Source organism: Trichechus manatus, unplaced genomic scaffold, assembly GCF_000243295.1.
Source record: "Trichechus manatus latirostris isolate Lorelei unplaced genomic scaffold, TriManLat1.0 scaffold00204, whole genome shotgun sequence".
Lineage (NCBI taxonomy): Eukaryota > Metazoa > Chordata > Mammalia > Sirenia > Trichechidae > Trichechus > Trichechus manatus.
In genome coordinates this window covers 1,179,925-1,195,600 of record NW_004444140.1, presented here as the reverse complement: position 1 = coordinate 1,195,600, position 15,676 = coordinate 1,179,925, and the positions used below count along the sequence as shown (strand labels likewise).

The window sequence follows — 15,676 nt, the reverse complement described above, 5'->3', positions numbered from 1 at the left end:
ATCAACAATTTTCTGTACAATTTTGTGTAAATTCTATTTTTAAAAAATTTTAAAGAGAAGGAGAGCATTCCACACATTATCTTGAAACCGAGGTTACAGTACTTTCTTGGCCTGCTTGACATGACTTCCTCTAACTCTCCTCTTCTTTTTCAGTCTTTGCAATACCTGCCCCTGCCAGTCTCCAGGTGCGCCTAGTTACAGGTCAGCTCTACAATGAAGGGGAGGAGCTACTTCTCAGAGACTGTTCCCAACATCACGGCCCCACATCCCGGTGACCAATGGTGCTGCCCCCTGGGGACCAAAGAGGACTCTGGTCACTCTGTTCAGTGCCACGTGAGTATTAGGCCAACAGGATGGCTGGTGGACCGGAGAAATGTTTATCTTTGATTGGATTCTGTCTTATCTGTCTTAAAATGGTGAGTTCACCATCCCAATTCACCTGCAACTATTTACAAAAAAAAAAAAAATTCATGATCTTTCTCTTTTTTTCAGGGGCTGGGAGGTGGGGAGATAGAAGTCAAAACACTTATGAACCATGCCAAGACTGTGTATGTTTGTGTGTTTGAAATTTCATGCAATATACTAGAGAAAGAAAACAAGATTATCATTATATTTTAAGAACAAAGATTTCTGAGAAATCTGTCAACAGCTCCTGACTTAGTTCAACAGGCAGATTCAGGGAGAAAAATGAAATAGTAATGTGATCTGCCTCCAGCCTCTAAATTGTACTTAGAGTTGCTTTGTGGTAGATTTGAGTGTTGGAAAATGATTTGTGCAAATAAATGCACTGTATGGATTGAAAGACTCCTCACAACATGCATAAAAATGTTGTGATTAATTTATTACTGCTCTGATTTTATATTTACCGAAATGATGGTTTCCTTTGTGGTTTTAATTTTCTAAACTTTCCCTTTCAGGTTGCTTCAGAAAAAACAGGTAAACGTTCCTGAAATGCAAGTTTTCTCCTCCATATTTGATTCTAATTTCCGTTGTTAATTCATGGCTACTCCGAAACATAATGGCTGTAACCTAGAAACCAAACCTGTTACTGTTGAGTCAATTCTGACTCATAGTAACCCTGTAATGGCCATACTGGGAGGAGGGGAGAAATCAACAATTTCTGAACACTTACTGTGTGCTAATAACCACTTTGTCGGGTGCTGGGGAGATGATAACTGGTAAGACCAACAAATGGATCAAACTTAAAAGACAAGTCCTAGGAAGGTATCCTTACTGAGTACTATAATGTATAGAGTCATATAGTCATACAGTTTCTCGTGCACAGTTAGCTATGTGTAAAATATTGCAGTGATCATCATCTCAGTCAAAGAAGCAAAATCTTAGTTACAAATAGTGAAGAGTCTGATTTACATAACTTATAACGTTTGTCTTCAGGGAAATTAAAGGAGAAAACTAGAAAGGCTGTTTTTGATTAAATTTTCAAGATTCTCTACTTTAATCAAAAAGCATTCTACATTTTAGAGTATTGCATCCTTAAAATATAGACTGGTAACTCAGAGCTAGGAAAGGGTTTTCTCATAAAAAGACTTGATCTCCACTTTTCTTGAAAAAATGACCGAAGGCAAAGGTAATTGCTCTAGAGCCTTCTCCTAGCTCTTACAATCCAGAAATCTAAGCCCCTAGATTGGACCTTTATGTTTAATGGAATTTAGATTAATCTGTACAAACTGAATAATATTGATTATATCACCAGTAAACACTTATAGTGATTCAGTATAAACTAGAACAATTTTGATTTATTGTTTTGTCCATAGCACAGAAAAGAAAGTGGAAATAAGATAATTCTTTAATTAATTCAATATAAATGGCTGAGCTATAAATATCCATAATATTCATGCATCTACAGTGGATTTTTTATTTTTATTATCTCCTACTTTTCTCTTATTCACTTAGCTTTTTCTTGGAAAATCTTCAGGATTGACCAGGAAGCTATGGGAAGGACTTTTTGGCCATATACAAGTGATTTTTTTTAATGGCCTTTGGGCAGATGAAATCTAGCTCTGTAGTCTCTCGGAAGGTGCCATCACTCAGGACACACTGAGCCCTCAGAACTGGCCCTCTTTTAGTTCCACACCATCCAAACCCTTTAGTGTTCATCAGAAAGGGCAGGGCAGGCTGAGACACCCATGATGCCACTATTGATTGATTTTTCCTGGCTTTTCAGTAGATGGGATGTATTTTACTGATGCTATGTAGGTTGCATTTCAGGTGTGTATATTTTGATTGTATATGTGTCTGGCCACTGGGGCCGTGTGGGCTAATTTAGGTCTCTTTCAGTTGGTAGAATGCACAGAAGCTGCAAATCAAAGTTTTTTTTTTGTTTTGTTTTTTTTACTGTTGACTGATCAGAGAGGGTGATTGTACATCTCGCGAATTAAAGATTTCTCTTTAATCAGCCCAGTAAGAGAGCTCAACAGAGAGGTAAGAAAGAGCAAGGAACTGCTGCTAATTCATTGAGTCTAACACATGTCACTCAAGCTTCTCATCTCTTAAAAGGGGAACATAGCACAGAGGGGCTGATCTTCGTTCATTGCTAGTGCTGGTCAGATCCTGCCTGTACCAACAACTGTAAAACAGGCCACCTGTCTCTCCAGCTGTGCTTGTCCCAGAACCTCACTTTCACCAGGACCCCTCCATGGCTTTTCCAAACTAGCTCCCTTTCCCATAAGCCATCAAAACTTGCTTGTCCCAGTACACACACACACACATTATCCTTCATAGCTTTCACAGGTTTCAAACTACACTTACATATACTATTTCACTTAATCTTACAACAATCCTCAGATGTAGGTGTTATTAATATTCCTCGTCTCTCAAAGAGAAAACTGAGACTAGAAGAGGTCAAATGAGTTGCACAGGTTCACACAAAAGTTAATAACAGAGCCAGGGCTCAAACCCAGAGCTCCTGAATCCAAATCGTGTTCTATTTTCCACTAGGCAACCCTGTGTTTCATCCTGCTGATACTGGCTTCATGTATTATCCCTTCCAGACAATTGTGCTTCTCCTAGCTCAATTCAGTGGGGCAAGTTTCGTGGAGTCCTCAGGCTTGTTGACAGGCCTGTGGGGGAGATAGTCTGTGTCATGCCTTTGAAACACTCCATGAATGTACTCTCAGGCTTCTAGTGTATATGGCTAGTTTGGTTGTCATTTTTCCAGGAAGTCTCATTCCAATAAGCAGGCCTGGTTAATAAAGGAGATACGATAAACTATAGGAACAAAGGAAACAAAAGGAGCTGAGAGATAGCCACATGGTTAGAGGAAAGAAGGCATATGACGCAGAACCAATAATTGGGGAACAGAGAGGAATGTATGTGGGTGTGGGATGAAAGTGGGAGGCCCCGCTGGAGCTTTGTATCCTGCAGGGGGGAGAGTAGACACAAGCCCTACCTACTGATTCAGCTTCTGCTGGCAAACGTCTAAGATTAGCAGGCCTGCAACTGTTCTCCAGCATAAACGACCATCTTAATCTTCTTTCAATGGCAAAAGAGACTGGCCTGGGTGATGTTCAAGGAATGTCTGGCCAGTGCACAGTGGAGACTTTGTTCGTTTTTGCAGCATGATTATTTCTGAGATGGTGCCAAAGCTAACTCACTGGGCTATTGGTACAGAAAGAGAAGGGTGTCTGTGATGTGCACACGGGGATTTGTCAGGTGGGGGCAAGGTGGGAGCAGGGAGTTGATGCTTGTGAATCACACGTTTGGTCTGTATTTACTCTTTCTCCCTCTTTGCCCTAGAGTTTTGTTTGTTTGCTTTGCCTTTTAGTTTAGTTTTTTTTTTTTATTGTACTTCAGGTGAAGGCTTACAGAACAAATAGTTTCTCATGAAACAGTAGTACACATATTGTTTTATGACATTGGTTAACAACCCCACAACATGTCAACCCTCTCCCTTCTCGACCTTTTTTTTTTTTTGGTGAGAATATACATAGCCAAAGATACACAATTTCAAAAATTTCTACACACACAGTTCAGTGACATCGACTATGCACTTCCAATTGTGCTGCTATTCTCACTTTAGATGAAGGCTTACAGAACAAAATAGTTTCTCATTAAACAATACACATGTTGCCCTATGACAATGGTTAACAACCTCACAACACATCAACACTATCCTTACTCAACCTTGGGTTCCCTATCACCAGCTTTCCTGTCTCCTTCTGCCTTCTAGCCCTTGTCCCTGGACTACTGTGCCTCATTAGTCCCATTTGGCTTTATGGGGCTGTCCACTCCCTGGCTGAACGGTGAACCTCGGAAGTGACTTCACCACTGAGCTAAAAGGGTGTCTGGGGGCCATTCTCTCGGGGTTTCTCCAGTCTCCTTTAGGCCAGTAAATCTGGTCTTTTTTTTGTGAGTTAGAATTTTGTTCTACATCCTTCTCCAGCTCTGTCCAGAACCCTCTGTTGTGATCCCGGTCAGAGCAGTCAGTGGTGGTAGCCGGGCACCATCTGTCTGTACTGGACTCAGTCTGGTGGAGGCCTTGGTAGCTGTGGTCCATTAGTCCTTCAGACTAATCTTTTCCTTGTATCCTGTTCTCTTCATTCTCCCTTGCTCCCGAAGGGATGAGACCAGTGGAGTATCTTAGATGGCTGGTCACAGGCTTTTAAGACCCCAGATGCTACTCACCAAGGTAGAATGTAGAACATTGTCTTTATAAACTGTGTTATGCCAATTGAGCTAGATGTTCCCCGAGACCATGGTCCCAACAGCCCAGCGGTTCAGCCCCTCAGGGAGTTTGGACGTGTCTATGGAACTTCCATGACCTTTCCTTGTAGAAGTTGTGCTGGTTTCCCCTGTATTGTGTACTGTCTCACCCTTCACGCAAGATACCACTTATCTATTGCTTATTTAGTATTCCCCGCCCTCGCAACCCTCCCATCCCTGGTAACCAACAAAGATTGTTACATTTTGTGTGTGAACTTTTTCATCGGTTTTTACAATAGAGGTCTCATACAATATTTGTCCTTTTGTGATTAACTTATTTCACTCAGCATAATGTCCTCCAGTTTCATCCATGTTGTGAGATGCTTCACGCCTTTTAGTTTTGATTTTTGCATACAGTGATTCTACCCAGCAAGTGGAGTATGTTCAATGCAAAAAGCCAAGTGCCAGTTTCAAACCGAAAACCCAGCTATTTTGGTTTGACCTTTTCTTCCACTTGGATCTCCTACATCCGGGACATTTTTGTGTCTGTGGATTTTTATAAAGTAATATATCTGATTACCATGTTATATCTCCTACCCAACACCAAAGTGTAGGAACACCTTGTATAAACTCATGACATAGCATGCATATCCAGGTCCAGGTGAGGGGGGATAATAGCATCTCATTTTATGCTAAGGCAGAGATTTGTTTGTTTATTGTTGTAAATATATATATATATAAAACACAACATTTGCCAATTCAACATTTTTCACTTGTACAATTTAGTGATACCCATTACATTAATCTTTTTGTAAGACCATCACCAATATCCATTGCCAAATTTCCATCACCATAAACAGAAAGTCACTGCTTGCTAAACAATGATTCCTCTTTCTTCCCTTCCTCCTACCCCTGGTCACCACTAATAAACTGTGGTCTCTATACATGTGCCTATTGTCCTTGTTATCTAGTGTTGCTATAACAGAAATACAACAAACAGGTGGCTTTAATAAACAGAAATTTATTTTCTCCCAGTTTAAGAGGCTAGAAGTCCAAAATCAGGGTACTGGCTCTAAGGGAAGGCTTTCTCTCTGTGTCAGCTATGGAGGAAGGTTCTTGTCTCTTTAGCTCCTATTCCTTGGCTCTTTGGTGATCTTCATGTGGCATGGCATCTCTCTTCTCCCATCGCTGCTTTCTTGCTATGCTTGATCTGCTCTTTTTATATCTCAAAGATGATTGGCTTAGAACATGAGCCCTGGTGGCACAGTGGGTAAGAGCTCAGGCTGCTAACCAAAAGGTTGGCAGTTTGAATCCACCAGGTGCTCCTTGGAAACCCTATAGGGCAGTTCCACTCTGTCCTATAGGGTCCCGATGGGTCGGAATTGACTCAACAGCAATAATTTTTTTTTTTTTAATACTGAAATGACTCTTAACATAACAAGGAAAACCATTTATAACCACAGCTATGGGGGTAGGATTTACAACACATATTTTTGAAGAATACAATTCAATCCATAACACCTATTCTAGATATTTTATATAAGTGGGATCATATAATACTTGTCCTTTTGTGATTGACTTAATTCACTCCTCGTGTTTTCAAGTTTCATCCATGTTGTAGCATGTATCAGGATTTCATTTCTCTGTATGGGGCAAGATGTTTTGGTAGAGAGGGTAGAATAAAGTTTTTTATATATATATAGGAAAGTATTAAAAACATTCCACTCTGAAAATATGGAATTACTTTGGAGTAATTGCAACAAAGAACTCAATTTTCCCCTCCTTCCTCCATTACATTAAATGCCATTTGGGAAACCTACAAAGTGCGTGAGGTGGTGGCCACAGCCACAGGGAGTGGGTGGGGGATGGAGGTGGAGCCTAGCTGGAGGCAGTGTGGCCCAGTCGTGGAACAGGAGGGGAGCTCCGATGCAAAGCAGGCCAGGAAACTCAAAGAAAGCCAAGTGAGAGAAGAATGGTCCTAAATGAAGTCCCTCAAATATTCTCTCCCTCTTCTCAGAGTCCTTTCCCACAAATGCTTCCCAACCTTATTTAGCTTCTAGAAGTACACAAAGTGCAAATTATCCTACAAGAAACTGGGGAAAACCTTGAAACTCCATCCCTGAATGGGAGTTAAGGACTCAGCCTTTGATTTGAGCTTTCTGGCTCTCTTTTTTTTTTTTTTTTAAATTTTTTTTTTATTGTACTTTAGATGAAGGTTTACAGAACAAATAGTTTCTCATTAAACAGTTAGTACATATATTGTTTTATGACATTGTTTAACATCCCCATGACATGTCAACACTCTCCCTTCTCAACCTTGGGTTCCCTATTACCAGCTTTCCTGTCCCCTCCTGCCTTCTAGTCCTTGTTCCTGGGCTGTTGTGCCCCATTAGTCTAGTTTTGTTTTATGGGGCTGTCTAAATCTTTGCCTGAATGGTGAACCTCGGGAGTGACTTCATTACTGAGCTAAAACGGTGTCCGGTGGGCCATACTCTCGGGTTTTCTCCAGTCTCTGTCAGACCAGTAAGTCTGGTCGTTTTTTTGTGAGTTAGAATTTTGTTCTACATTTTTCTCCAGCTCTGTCTGGGACCCTCTGTTGTGATCCCTGTCAGAGCAGTCAGTGGTGGTAGCCGGGCACCATCTAGTTGTACTGGACTCAGTCTGGTGGAGGCTGTGGTAGTTGTGGTCCATTAGTCCTTTGGACTAATCTTTCCCTAGTATCTTGTTTCCTTCATTCTCCCTTGCTCCCAAAGGGGTGGGACGAGTGGAGTATCTTAGATGGCTGCTCACAGGCTTTTAAGACCCCAGACACTACCCACCAAGGTAGAAAGTAGAACATTTTCTTTATAAACTATGTTATTCTGGTTCTCTTTTTGGAGAGTAGCTTTGTCTTTCTTTTTCTCGCTTTTTCTGTGATCTGGAAAATAATGGCAAAGCTTATGACTGAGGATGGTGGGAGAACGATTTAGTTTGAAGTGTAAAGTGATGAGAAAGGTGATCCTCATATGTATCCTGGCTAATGTACAGCCTCAAAATCTCTTTCAGCTCCTGAAATACCCACTATTGACCAGGCATATTCGAAAATCAGCAACAGTATCACTGTGGAATGGGCTACAGTGCCAGGGGCCACCAGTTACCTCCTCACAGCCGAAGACGGAGACACAGTCATTGAAACCATGGTGGCCAATTCCCCAGGCACTGTGACAGGCCTGAAGGCTGCAACCTTGTACCAAATCACCATTAGATCCATCAGTGCTGCTGGGAGAAGCCAGGCCTCACCTCCAAAGCAGGCAAAGACAGGTAGCTGGGTGCTCATCCTTTGTTGAGCATTTGCTTTGTGACCTGGATCAGTTATACCAACGCTGCAAATAAATGCAAAATGTGATCTGGCATCACCTGAGCAGCTACGACTCAGGTCCCACAGGCGAAATTTACCAAATGATATTTTTTGGGAACTCAGTTATCTGTGGAGGAGGTGACATTTAAATACCAGATGCTTTGCTTTGGAAAATAAAACCCAATTCTGGGTACCTTTAAAAGCATCCCTGCTTTTAAATCCCTGAAAAGGGGATATCTGTTTTTAACCTCAGCCATAAAGACCAGGTCAAATAAAGAACAAGAAGAAGAGATTTTGCTGCACTTTGACTGCCTGGCATATATATTAACAAATAACATTTGGAGTTTGTCATCACGGTATTTAAATTAGTTTGATACAGTTGTACATAGGAACATTTCTGAAAAGTTACATACACATTAAAATAGTATAAGCTATCAATTTCCCTTCAATTTATACTGTGATTACAGGGGCATTTTATCTAATTTCTGTCCACTCTTCAGTTGAAAGTAAAAAATCCATTGCCACTGAGTTGATTCTGACTCACAGTGACCCTGTAAGACAGTAGAACTGCCCATAGGGTTTCCAGGGAGCGACTGGTGGATTAAAACTGCTAACCTTTTGGTTAAGGAGTGCCTAATATTTAGATTTTCCCTTTTCCCCATTCCTCTACCAGGTCGTTTGCAATTAATACACACCTAAATAGCAAGTATTTGATGGAACTCTGCCATGAATCCTTTTACAAAGCAAATAACTATTGTATAATATGGATAATCAACCTCAATTTATCTGTTTCTAAATTTGAATTATCCTTTATCAGGTTTCCTTAATACATGTCTTTTTGGCTTTTTAGTATTGGCTGCACCAATTCTAGAAGTAAGCTGTCCAAGTCCGGACGCTATTCTTGTGCAATGGGAAGCTGTGTATATGGCAATCGGATTCTCTGTGTCCATTATGCGAGCCAATGGCTTGGGTAGAATATGGAAAGAGAACACTACGAACACTTCCTTGACATTCAGCAGTTTAGATGCCGGAACTCTCTACACCATAAAGGCCTATGCGTGGAATGCCAATGGGATCCCGGGAGATGACTCTACGTGCAATCAGAGAACAAGTAAGGACTTGCAGCTCAGCCTCAAACATCTCATTTTTGATTAATGAGGAGACCTGTGCATTGTAGCCATAAAGAGCATTCTAAGTGATAAGTGCAGAGCAGCTGGTGGCAGCTATTTTAATTTATTATGAAGTTATTTATAGTGCCTTGACTATTCCTCCTCGGTAATTTAAATGCTTACTGAATGTATGAAGACATGCTGCTCAGAATACACAGAACACCACACCTCCTTCTCTGATATCCAAGTCAATTTCAACATACACGTTCAACATCACACAGCAAGAAATGATTCTGGTGAGGATTACCAGTTGACCCTTGTCCCGTTCTGGCTTCAGGCCAACAGTATGAGCAAAAAGAATTGCGCCAAATGGGAATTCATTTATTCAGCAGACATTTACTGAGTGCACGCCAGCTTTGAGCAGGCATTGTTCTAGAGATACAGCAGCAAACAACACAAAGTTCCTGCTGTCATGGTGTTTTATACTGTCTGGGAATCAGCGTGTCAGATTTATTTCCCCAAGGCCTCAATTTAAGCGTAAGGCCTATGTGGGCCTCCTACCACCTCCCCTCCAGGTTTAGACTGAGAAGCTAGAGACTGATGTGTGGCCATCCTCATTGCAGGGATATTCTGACAGGGGCTCCTACTGCAAGGTAACTGGACACCAAACTGGGCTGCTGGAGTAGGCTGAAAGGGTAAGGAGGGAGGAAGAGAGGAGAGAGAGAGAGAGGCTTTTTTTATTCTTGAGGAAGAGTAAATCATCCACTGGCAAGGTGGCTTAGAGATACCAGGCCCTCACCAACAACAGGTTAGCTGTTTCATCTCTTGGGGAGGATCAAAGAAAGGGTGGGAAAAACCCCGAAAATGTTCTCTCCAACATTCCCTAAGTTTACAGGGGAATTCAGAGGGGAGCCCATTGTCTGTGGACTGAGGCAGAAATGTAGGGAGAAGAGGAGGGTTTGCCTTTTACAATACTTTTCTGGGGAGAAATCATAACAAGATGGCCCTAAGTGTGATTCAGAATGGGCCTGGTAAGTCAAGATGTCCATGACAAACCACTCTCCCTAGGCCTTTTCCTAAGCATGCTTGCTTGTTTGCTTTCTTGCTTTTCTTCCTTCTCTTTCTTTTTTTCTTTCCTACCTTCTTTCTTTCTTTCTTTCTCTCTTTCTTTCTTTTCTCTCTCTGTTTCTTTCTACAAACATTTATTGAGCGTCTACTATGTGCTGGGCATTGTTTAGATGATGACAATATAAAGTCAAATAAAGCATGACCCCTACCCTCAAAGAACTGACCTTGTCCTAGGAGAGACCAACATGTAAATCAGTGGCCGCTCTTCAGTGTAGTAGGTGCTTTGATTGAAGGAAGCACAAGCACAATGTGGCACAGAAGGGAGCATGGACATCAGGCTGGGAGACTGGGAGAGCCATTTCCTAGGGATGACTGGTTGCTTAAAGTCTTCCCCTTCATTTATTTTTCTATGTTTTGAAACGTTGTAGAGAGCTTGGATTTAACCTCCTATTACTCATTGTCCCTGGTTCTCCCATCCCCTATGTGGGAAAAACAGGTTGTCATAAAACACTGCAGGGCCCAGAACTACCCGGGAGCAGACTAACCTCTGCAGACATGCTAACCATGCAGTAGGGGCCTGTTGAGATGGCCCACAGGAGAATGAGTTGGGTCCCTGTGTCCCCTGTATCTGTTTACTCCCATATGTGTCCTGTAAGTGTCCAGTTTTCTAAAGCCTGCCAAGTTCTCAGAGGAGGCCAAAATCTCTCCTTCCCAAACCAAGAGAACAACTACCCAAGCTTTTCAAGGGGATACTGGAGAAAAAGGAGCCATATTTCCTAAAAGCGTACAGGGAAGTGCTTTAGAGAAACCAAAAAGACAGCCTTAATATGTGATTCTCTCACATGATACTTTCCCTCCTTTCCTTTGATTTAGAATGGAAAGAAAGTCTGCTCCTCTAGAAATAATTATGACCTGAAAGCTATTACAAGAAAAGTCTTAGCAGATGTCAAAGTAACAAAGGGATATGTTTGAAGCTAATCCAATAGGGGGAAATATTTGACCTATCACTTAATAATAACATACCCACACGGCCCATTTATCCTTTCACATTTATAACTTTATTTAATTCTTTCAACCACTTGTCAAATAGTGCATTCATTCAAAACGCAATTATTTAGCACCAATTATGTGGTAGGCCTGGGTTCCTGGGTGGTGTGAATGGTTTGTGCTCAAGTACTAACCTAAAGGTTGGCGGTTCAAACCCAACTAGCAGCACTACGCAAGGAAGGCTTGGCAATCTGCTTCCATAAAGATTACAGCCAAGAAAACTCTGTGGAGCAGTTCTACTCTATAATACATGGAGTTGCCATTAGTTGGAATTGACTCTATGGCAACGAGTTTGGTTTTTTGGATTTTTATGTGTTAGGCACAGATCTTATTAAACCAATTTTACAGATGAGGAAAAAAGTAAATAACAATAAGATTAAATAACATGGCCAAGGTCACACAGCTAGTTATGAGTTTGCATAGTTAATGGCAGAATTGTTACCAGGTACACTAAATCCCAATTTTGTGCTCTGAATACTAGTAATTGCCCTATTGTTGGGGTACCTCATCCTCTAAGCTCTGCAACATTATTAGGCCAAATCACACTTGGGTTCTTGAGACTACTACAAAATCTTAACAACTGTTTCTCAAAAATGTAGGTCCTCATGCCCCTGCCAACATTCAAGTCTCTTTTGATAGCGGGACTCTGAAGGTGACTATTTCATGGACACCGACAGAAGGAGCTTTCAACTATACTGTGATGGCTTTGGGTGGCTCTTCAGAGCTGAGCTGTAGTACGTCTTTCAGTTCCTGTACCATCTCTTCCCTCCAGTGTGGAACAGAGTACTTGATTTCAGTTTTAGCAAGTAACGATGCTGGATCTAGCAAATCAACTTCAGCAGTGACCCTGAAAACAGGTATGTAAACAAGAGTAGAATCCCTGTGAGGCTGGCAAGTCAGAGGGACTGCCAAAGGGAAATAATCACCTGATGATGCTTGAGAACACTCTGGAAGAAGTGAAAATGATAGCCTGGTCTAGAGGAAAGCACTGAGTTGGACATTCTGATGAGTTTGAAGAATACTGATAGTGAAACCGGTTATCAAGCATTGGGAAAAGGACTTCTTTGAAAATTAGGGGAATGGGCTCCTAGTCCAGATCTTTCATTACTTAGTTTTTATTTCATTTGTGAAAGTTGTAAAATTCCAAGATCCAGTTTGAGTTCACACAGCTCTAACTATACAGTAAAGATAACTGCCACTTCCTTACATCACGCTTCACCTGGGCTTTTTAAGATAAAGATAGGATGTCTATAGTTCTGAATAAGTGTTTGGACATTTTCTCATTTTTGTTCTTCTCAGACAGATAAATATATACATATATGGAGGCTGACAGCTCTATCTAGAAATATCTATGGGTTATGGGGCTGGAGACTAACATTTAGTGAAAGCCTACTATAACCCAAGCACTGTTGTTGTTGTTGCTGGGTGCCATTGAGTCGTTTTCAACTTACAGCAACCCCATGTGACAGAGTAGAACTGCCCCCTAGGGTTTTCTAGGCTGTAATCTTTACAGAAGGATCCCTGCTGGTGCAGTAGTTAAGCACTTGGCTGCTAACCAAAAAAAGGTTAGCAGTTTGAACGCACCTGTGGCCCTGGCGGAGGAAAGATCTGTTGATCTGCTCTCATAAAGATGACAGCCTAGAAAACCCTATGGGGCAGTTCTACTCTGTCCAGTAGAGTTACTATGAGTTGGAATCAACTCAACAGCACACAACAACAACAATCTTTATGAAAGTGGATCATGAGGTGTTACTTCCGCAGAGCCCCTGGGTGGGTTTGAAACCACCAACCTTTTGGTTAGCAGCTGAACGCTTAACCATTGTGCCACTAGGGCTGCTTGTCCTAAGCATTACAAATACATTATTTTATTTAATTCCCATGGCAACTCAGTGAAACAGGCTCTAGCATCTCCTTTGTCAGATAAAAAAATTGAAGCCCAGAGAGGTTAAATAATTTTCCCAAGGGCATACATAAGCGATAGAGCTGAGGTTCAAGTTCAAGTTTGCCTGGTTTCATTCCTCTAATTCAAAGAAAATGCAGATAATTTCAATAATGTCTACTTTATCAAAATGTCAGAATTATGTCTTTCTCATTTTAAAAGACTTCTGAGCAGTGAGGAAAAGAACTGTCACCAAGCTGATGCCCCCTAATCCACAGGAAAGAAGTACAGCCAATCCCTCAGACCCTATTATGGACTGAATTTCATCCCTCCAAAATATGTGTTGGGATCCTACCCTGAACCTGTGGAAGTAATCCTGTCTGGGAATAGGGGCTTCTTTGTTATGTTAACCAGGCCATATCAGTATAAGGTTATCTTTTTTTATTGTTGTAGTTTAAGTGAAAGTTTACAATTCAAGTTAGTCTCTCATACAAAAATTTATACATACATTGTTATGTGATCCTAATTGCTATCCCCACACTGTAACAGCACACTCCCCCTCTCCACCCCTGATTTCCTGCATCCATGCAACCAGCTCCTAACCCTCTCTGCCCTCTCATCTCATCTCTGGACAGAAGCTGCCCATTTAGTCTCATGTATCTACTTGAGACAAGAAGCACAGTCCTCACGAGTATCATTTTATGTCCTATAGTCCAGTCTAATCTTTGCCTGAAGAGTTGGCCTCAGGAATGGTTTTAGTTCTGGGTTGACAGAGAGTTTGGGGACCATGCTTTCTGGGGTTCTTCCAGTCTCAGTCAGACCATTAAGTCTGGTCCTTTTTACTAGAATTTGAGTTCTGCACCCCATCTTTCTCCTGCTCCATTAGGGACTCTCTGTTCTGTTCCCTGTCAGGGCCGTCATTGATGGTAGCCAGGCACCATCTAGTTCTTCTGGTCTCAGGCTGATGCAGTCTCTGGTTTATGCGGCCCTTTCTGTCTCTTGAGCTAATACTTTCCTTGTGTCTTTGGTGTTCTTCATTCTCCTTTACTCCTGGTGTGTTGGGACCAAATGATGCATCTTAGATGGCCACTCACTAGCTTTTAAGACCCCAGCTGCCACTCACCAAAGTGGGATGCAGAACATTTTGTTAATAAACTTTTTTATGCCAGTTGACCTAGATGTCCCCTGAAAGAATGGTCCCCAGACCCCTGCCCCTGCTACTCTGTCCTTCTAAGTGTTTGACTGTATTCAGGAAACTTCTCAGCTTTGGTTTAATCCAGTTGTGCTGACTTCTCCTGTAGTGTGTGCTGTCCTTCCCTTTACCTAAGATAATTCTTGTCTACTGTCTGGTTAGTGAATAACCCTCACCCTCCCTCCCCACCCTTGTAACCATCAAAGAATGTTTTCTTCTGTGTTTAAACCTTTCTTTGAGTTCTTGTAATAGTGGTCTTATACAATATTTGCCCCGTGACTGACTAAATTCACTCAGCATAATGTCCTCCAGATTCCTCCACGTTATGTTTCACAGATTCATTGTTGTTCTTTATTGTTGCATAGTATTCCATTGTGTGAATATACCATAATTTTTTATCCATTCGTCCATTGATGGAAACCTAGGTTGTTTCCATCTTTTTGGTATCGTGAACAGTGCTGCAATGAACATGGGTGTGCATGTATCTATTTGTCTGACAGCTCTTATTTCTCTAGGATATATTCAAAGGAGCAGGATTACTGGATCCTATGGTACTTCTATTTCTAGCTTTTAAGGAAGCTCCAAATCGATTTCCAAAGTGGTGGTACCATTTTACATTCCAACCAACAGTGTATAAGTGTTCCATTCTCTCCACAACCTCTCCAACATTTATTATTTTGTGTTTTTTAGATTAATGCTAGCCTTGTTGGGGTGAGATTGTATCTCATTGTAGTTTTGATTTGCATTTCGCTAATGGCTGATGATCGTGAGCATTTCCTCATGTGTCTGTTAGCCACCTGAATATCTTCTTTGGAGAAGTGCCTGTTCGTATCCTTTGCCCATTTTTTAATCGGGTTGTCTTTTTGTTGTTAAGGTTTCGCAGTATCTTGTAGATTTTAGAGATTAGATGCTGAGCAGATTTGTTGCAGCCAAAAATTTTTTCCCAGTCTGTAGGCTGTCTTTTTACTCTTTTGGTGAAGTCTTTTGATGAGCATAAGTGTTTGATTTGTAGGAGCTCCGATTTATCTAGTTTCTTTTCTGGTGTTTGTGCATTGTTAGTTATGGTTCGTATTGTGTTTATGCCATGTATTAGGGCTCCGAGCGTTGTCCTTATTTTTAATTCCATGATGGTTATCGTTTTTGGTTTTATATTTAGGTCTTTGATCCGTTTTGAGTTAGTTTTTCTGCATGGTGTGAGGTATGGGTCTTGTTTCAGATTTTTGCAGATGGCTATCCAGTTATGCCAGCACCATTTGTTAAAGAGACTGTCTTTTTTCCCAGTTAACAGACTTCGGGCCTTTGTCAAATATCAGCTGCTCATAGGTGGATGAATTTGTGTTTGGATTCTCAATTCTGTTCCACTGGTCTATGTATCTGTTGCT

The 15,676-nt window shown here is 41.3% G+C and overlaps 1 protein-coding gene across 1 annotated transcript in view; it reads left to right on the top strand.

Annotated features, from left to right (window-relative positions):
• The first annotated feature begins 241 nt into the window (after positions 1-241).
• Positions 242-15,676, top strand: part of FNDC7 (fibronectin type III domain containing 7) — a 40,553-nt gene continuing 25,118 nt past the window's right edge. Inside the window, exons 1-5 of the mRNA XM_004388048.2 lie at positions 242-416; positions 918-936; positions 7,708-7,962; positions 8,850-9,110; positions 11,823-12,080. Of these exons, the coding sequence (XP_004388105.1) occupies positions 354-416; positions 918-936; positions 7,708-7,962; positions 8,850-9,110; positions 11,823-12,080 (856 nt within the window). The 5' untranslated portion in view covers positions 242-353. The remainder of the gene's footprint in view (positions 417-917; positions 937-7,707; positions 7,963-8,849; positions 9,111-11,822; positions 12,081-15,676) is intronic.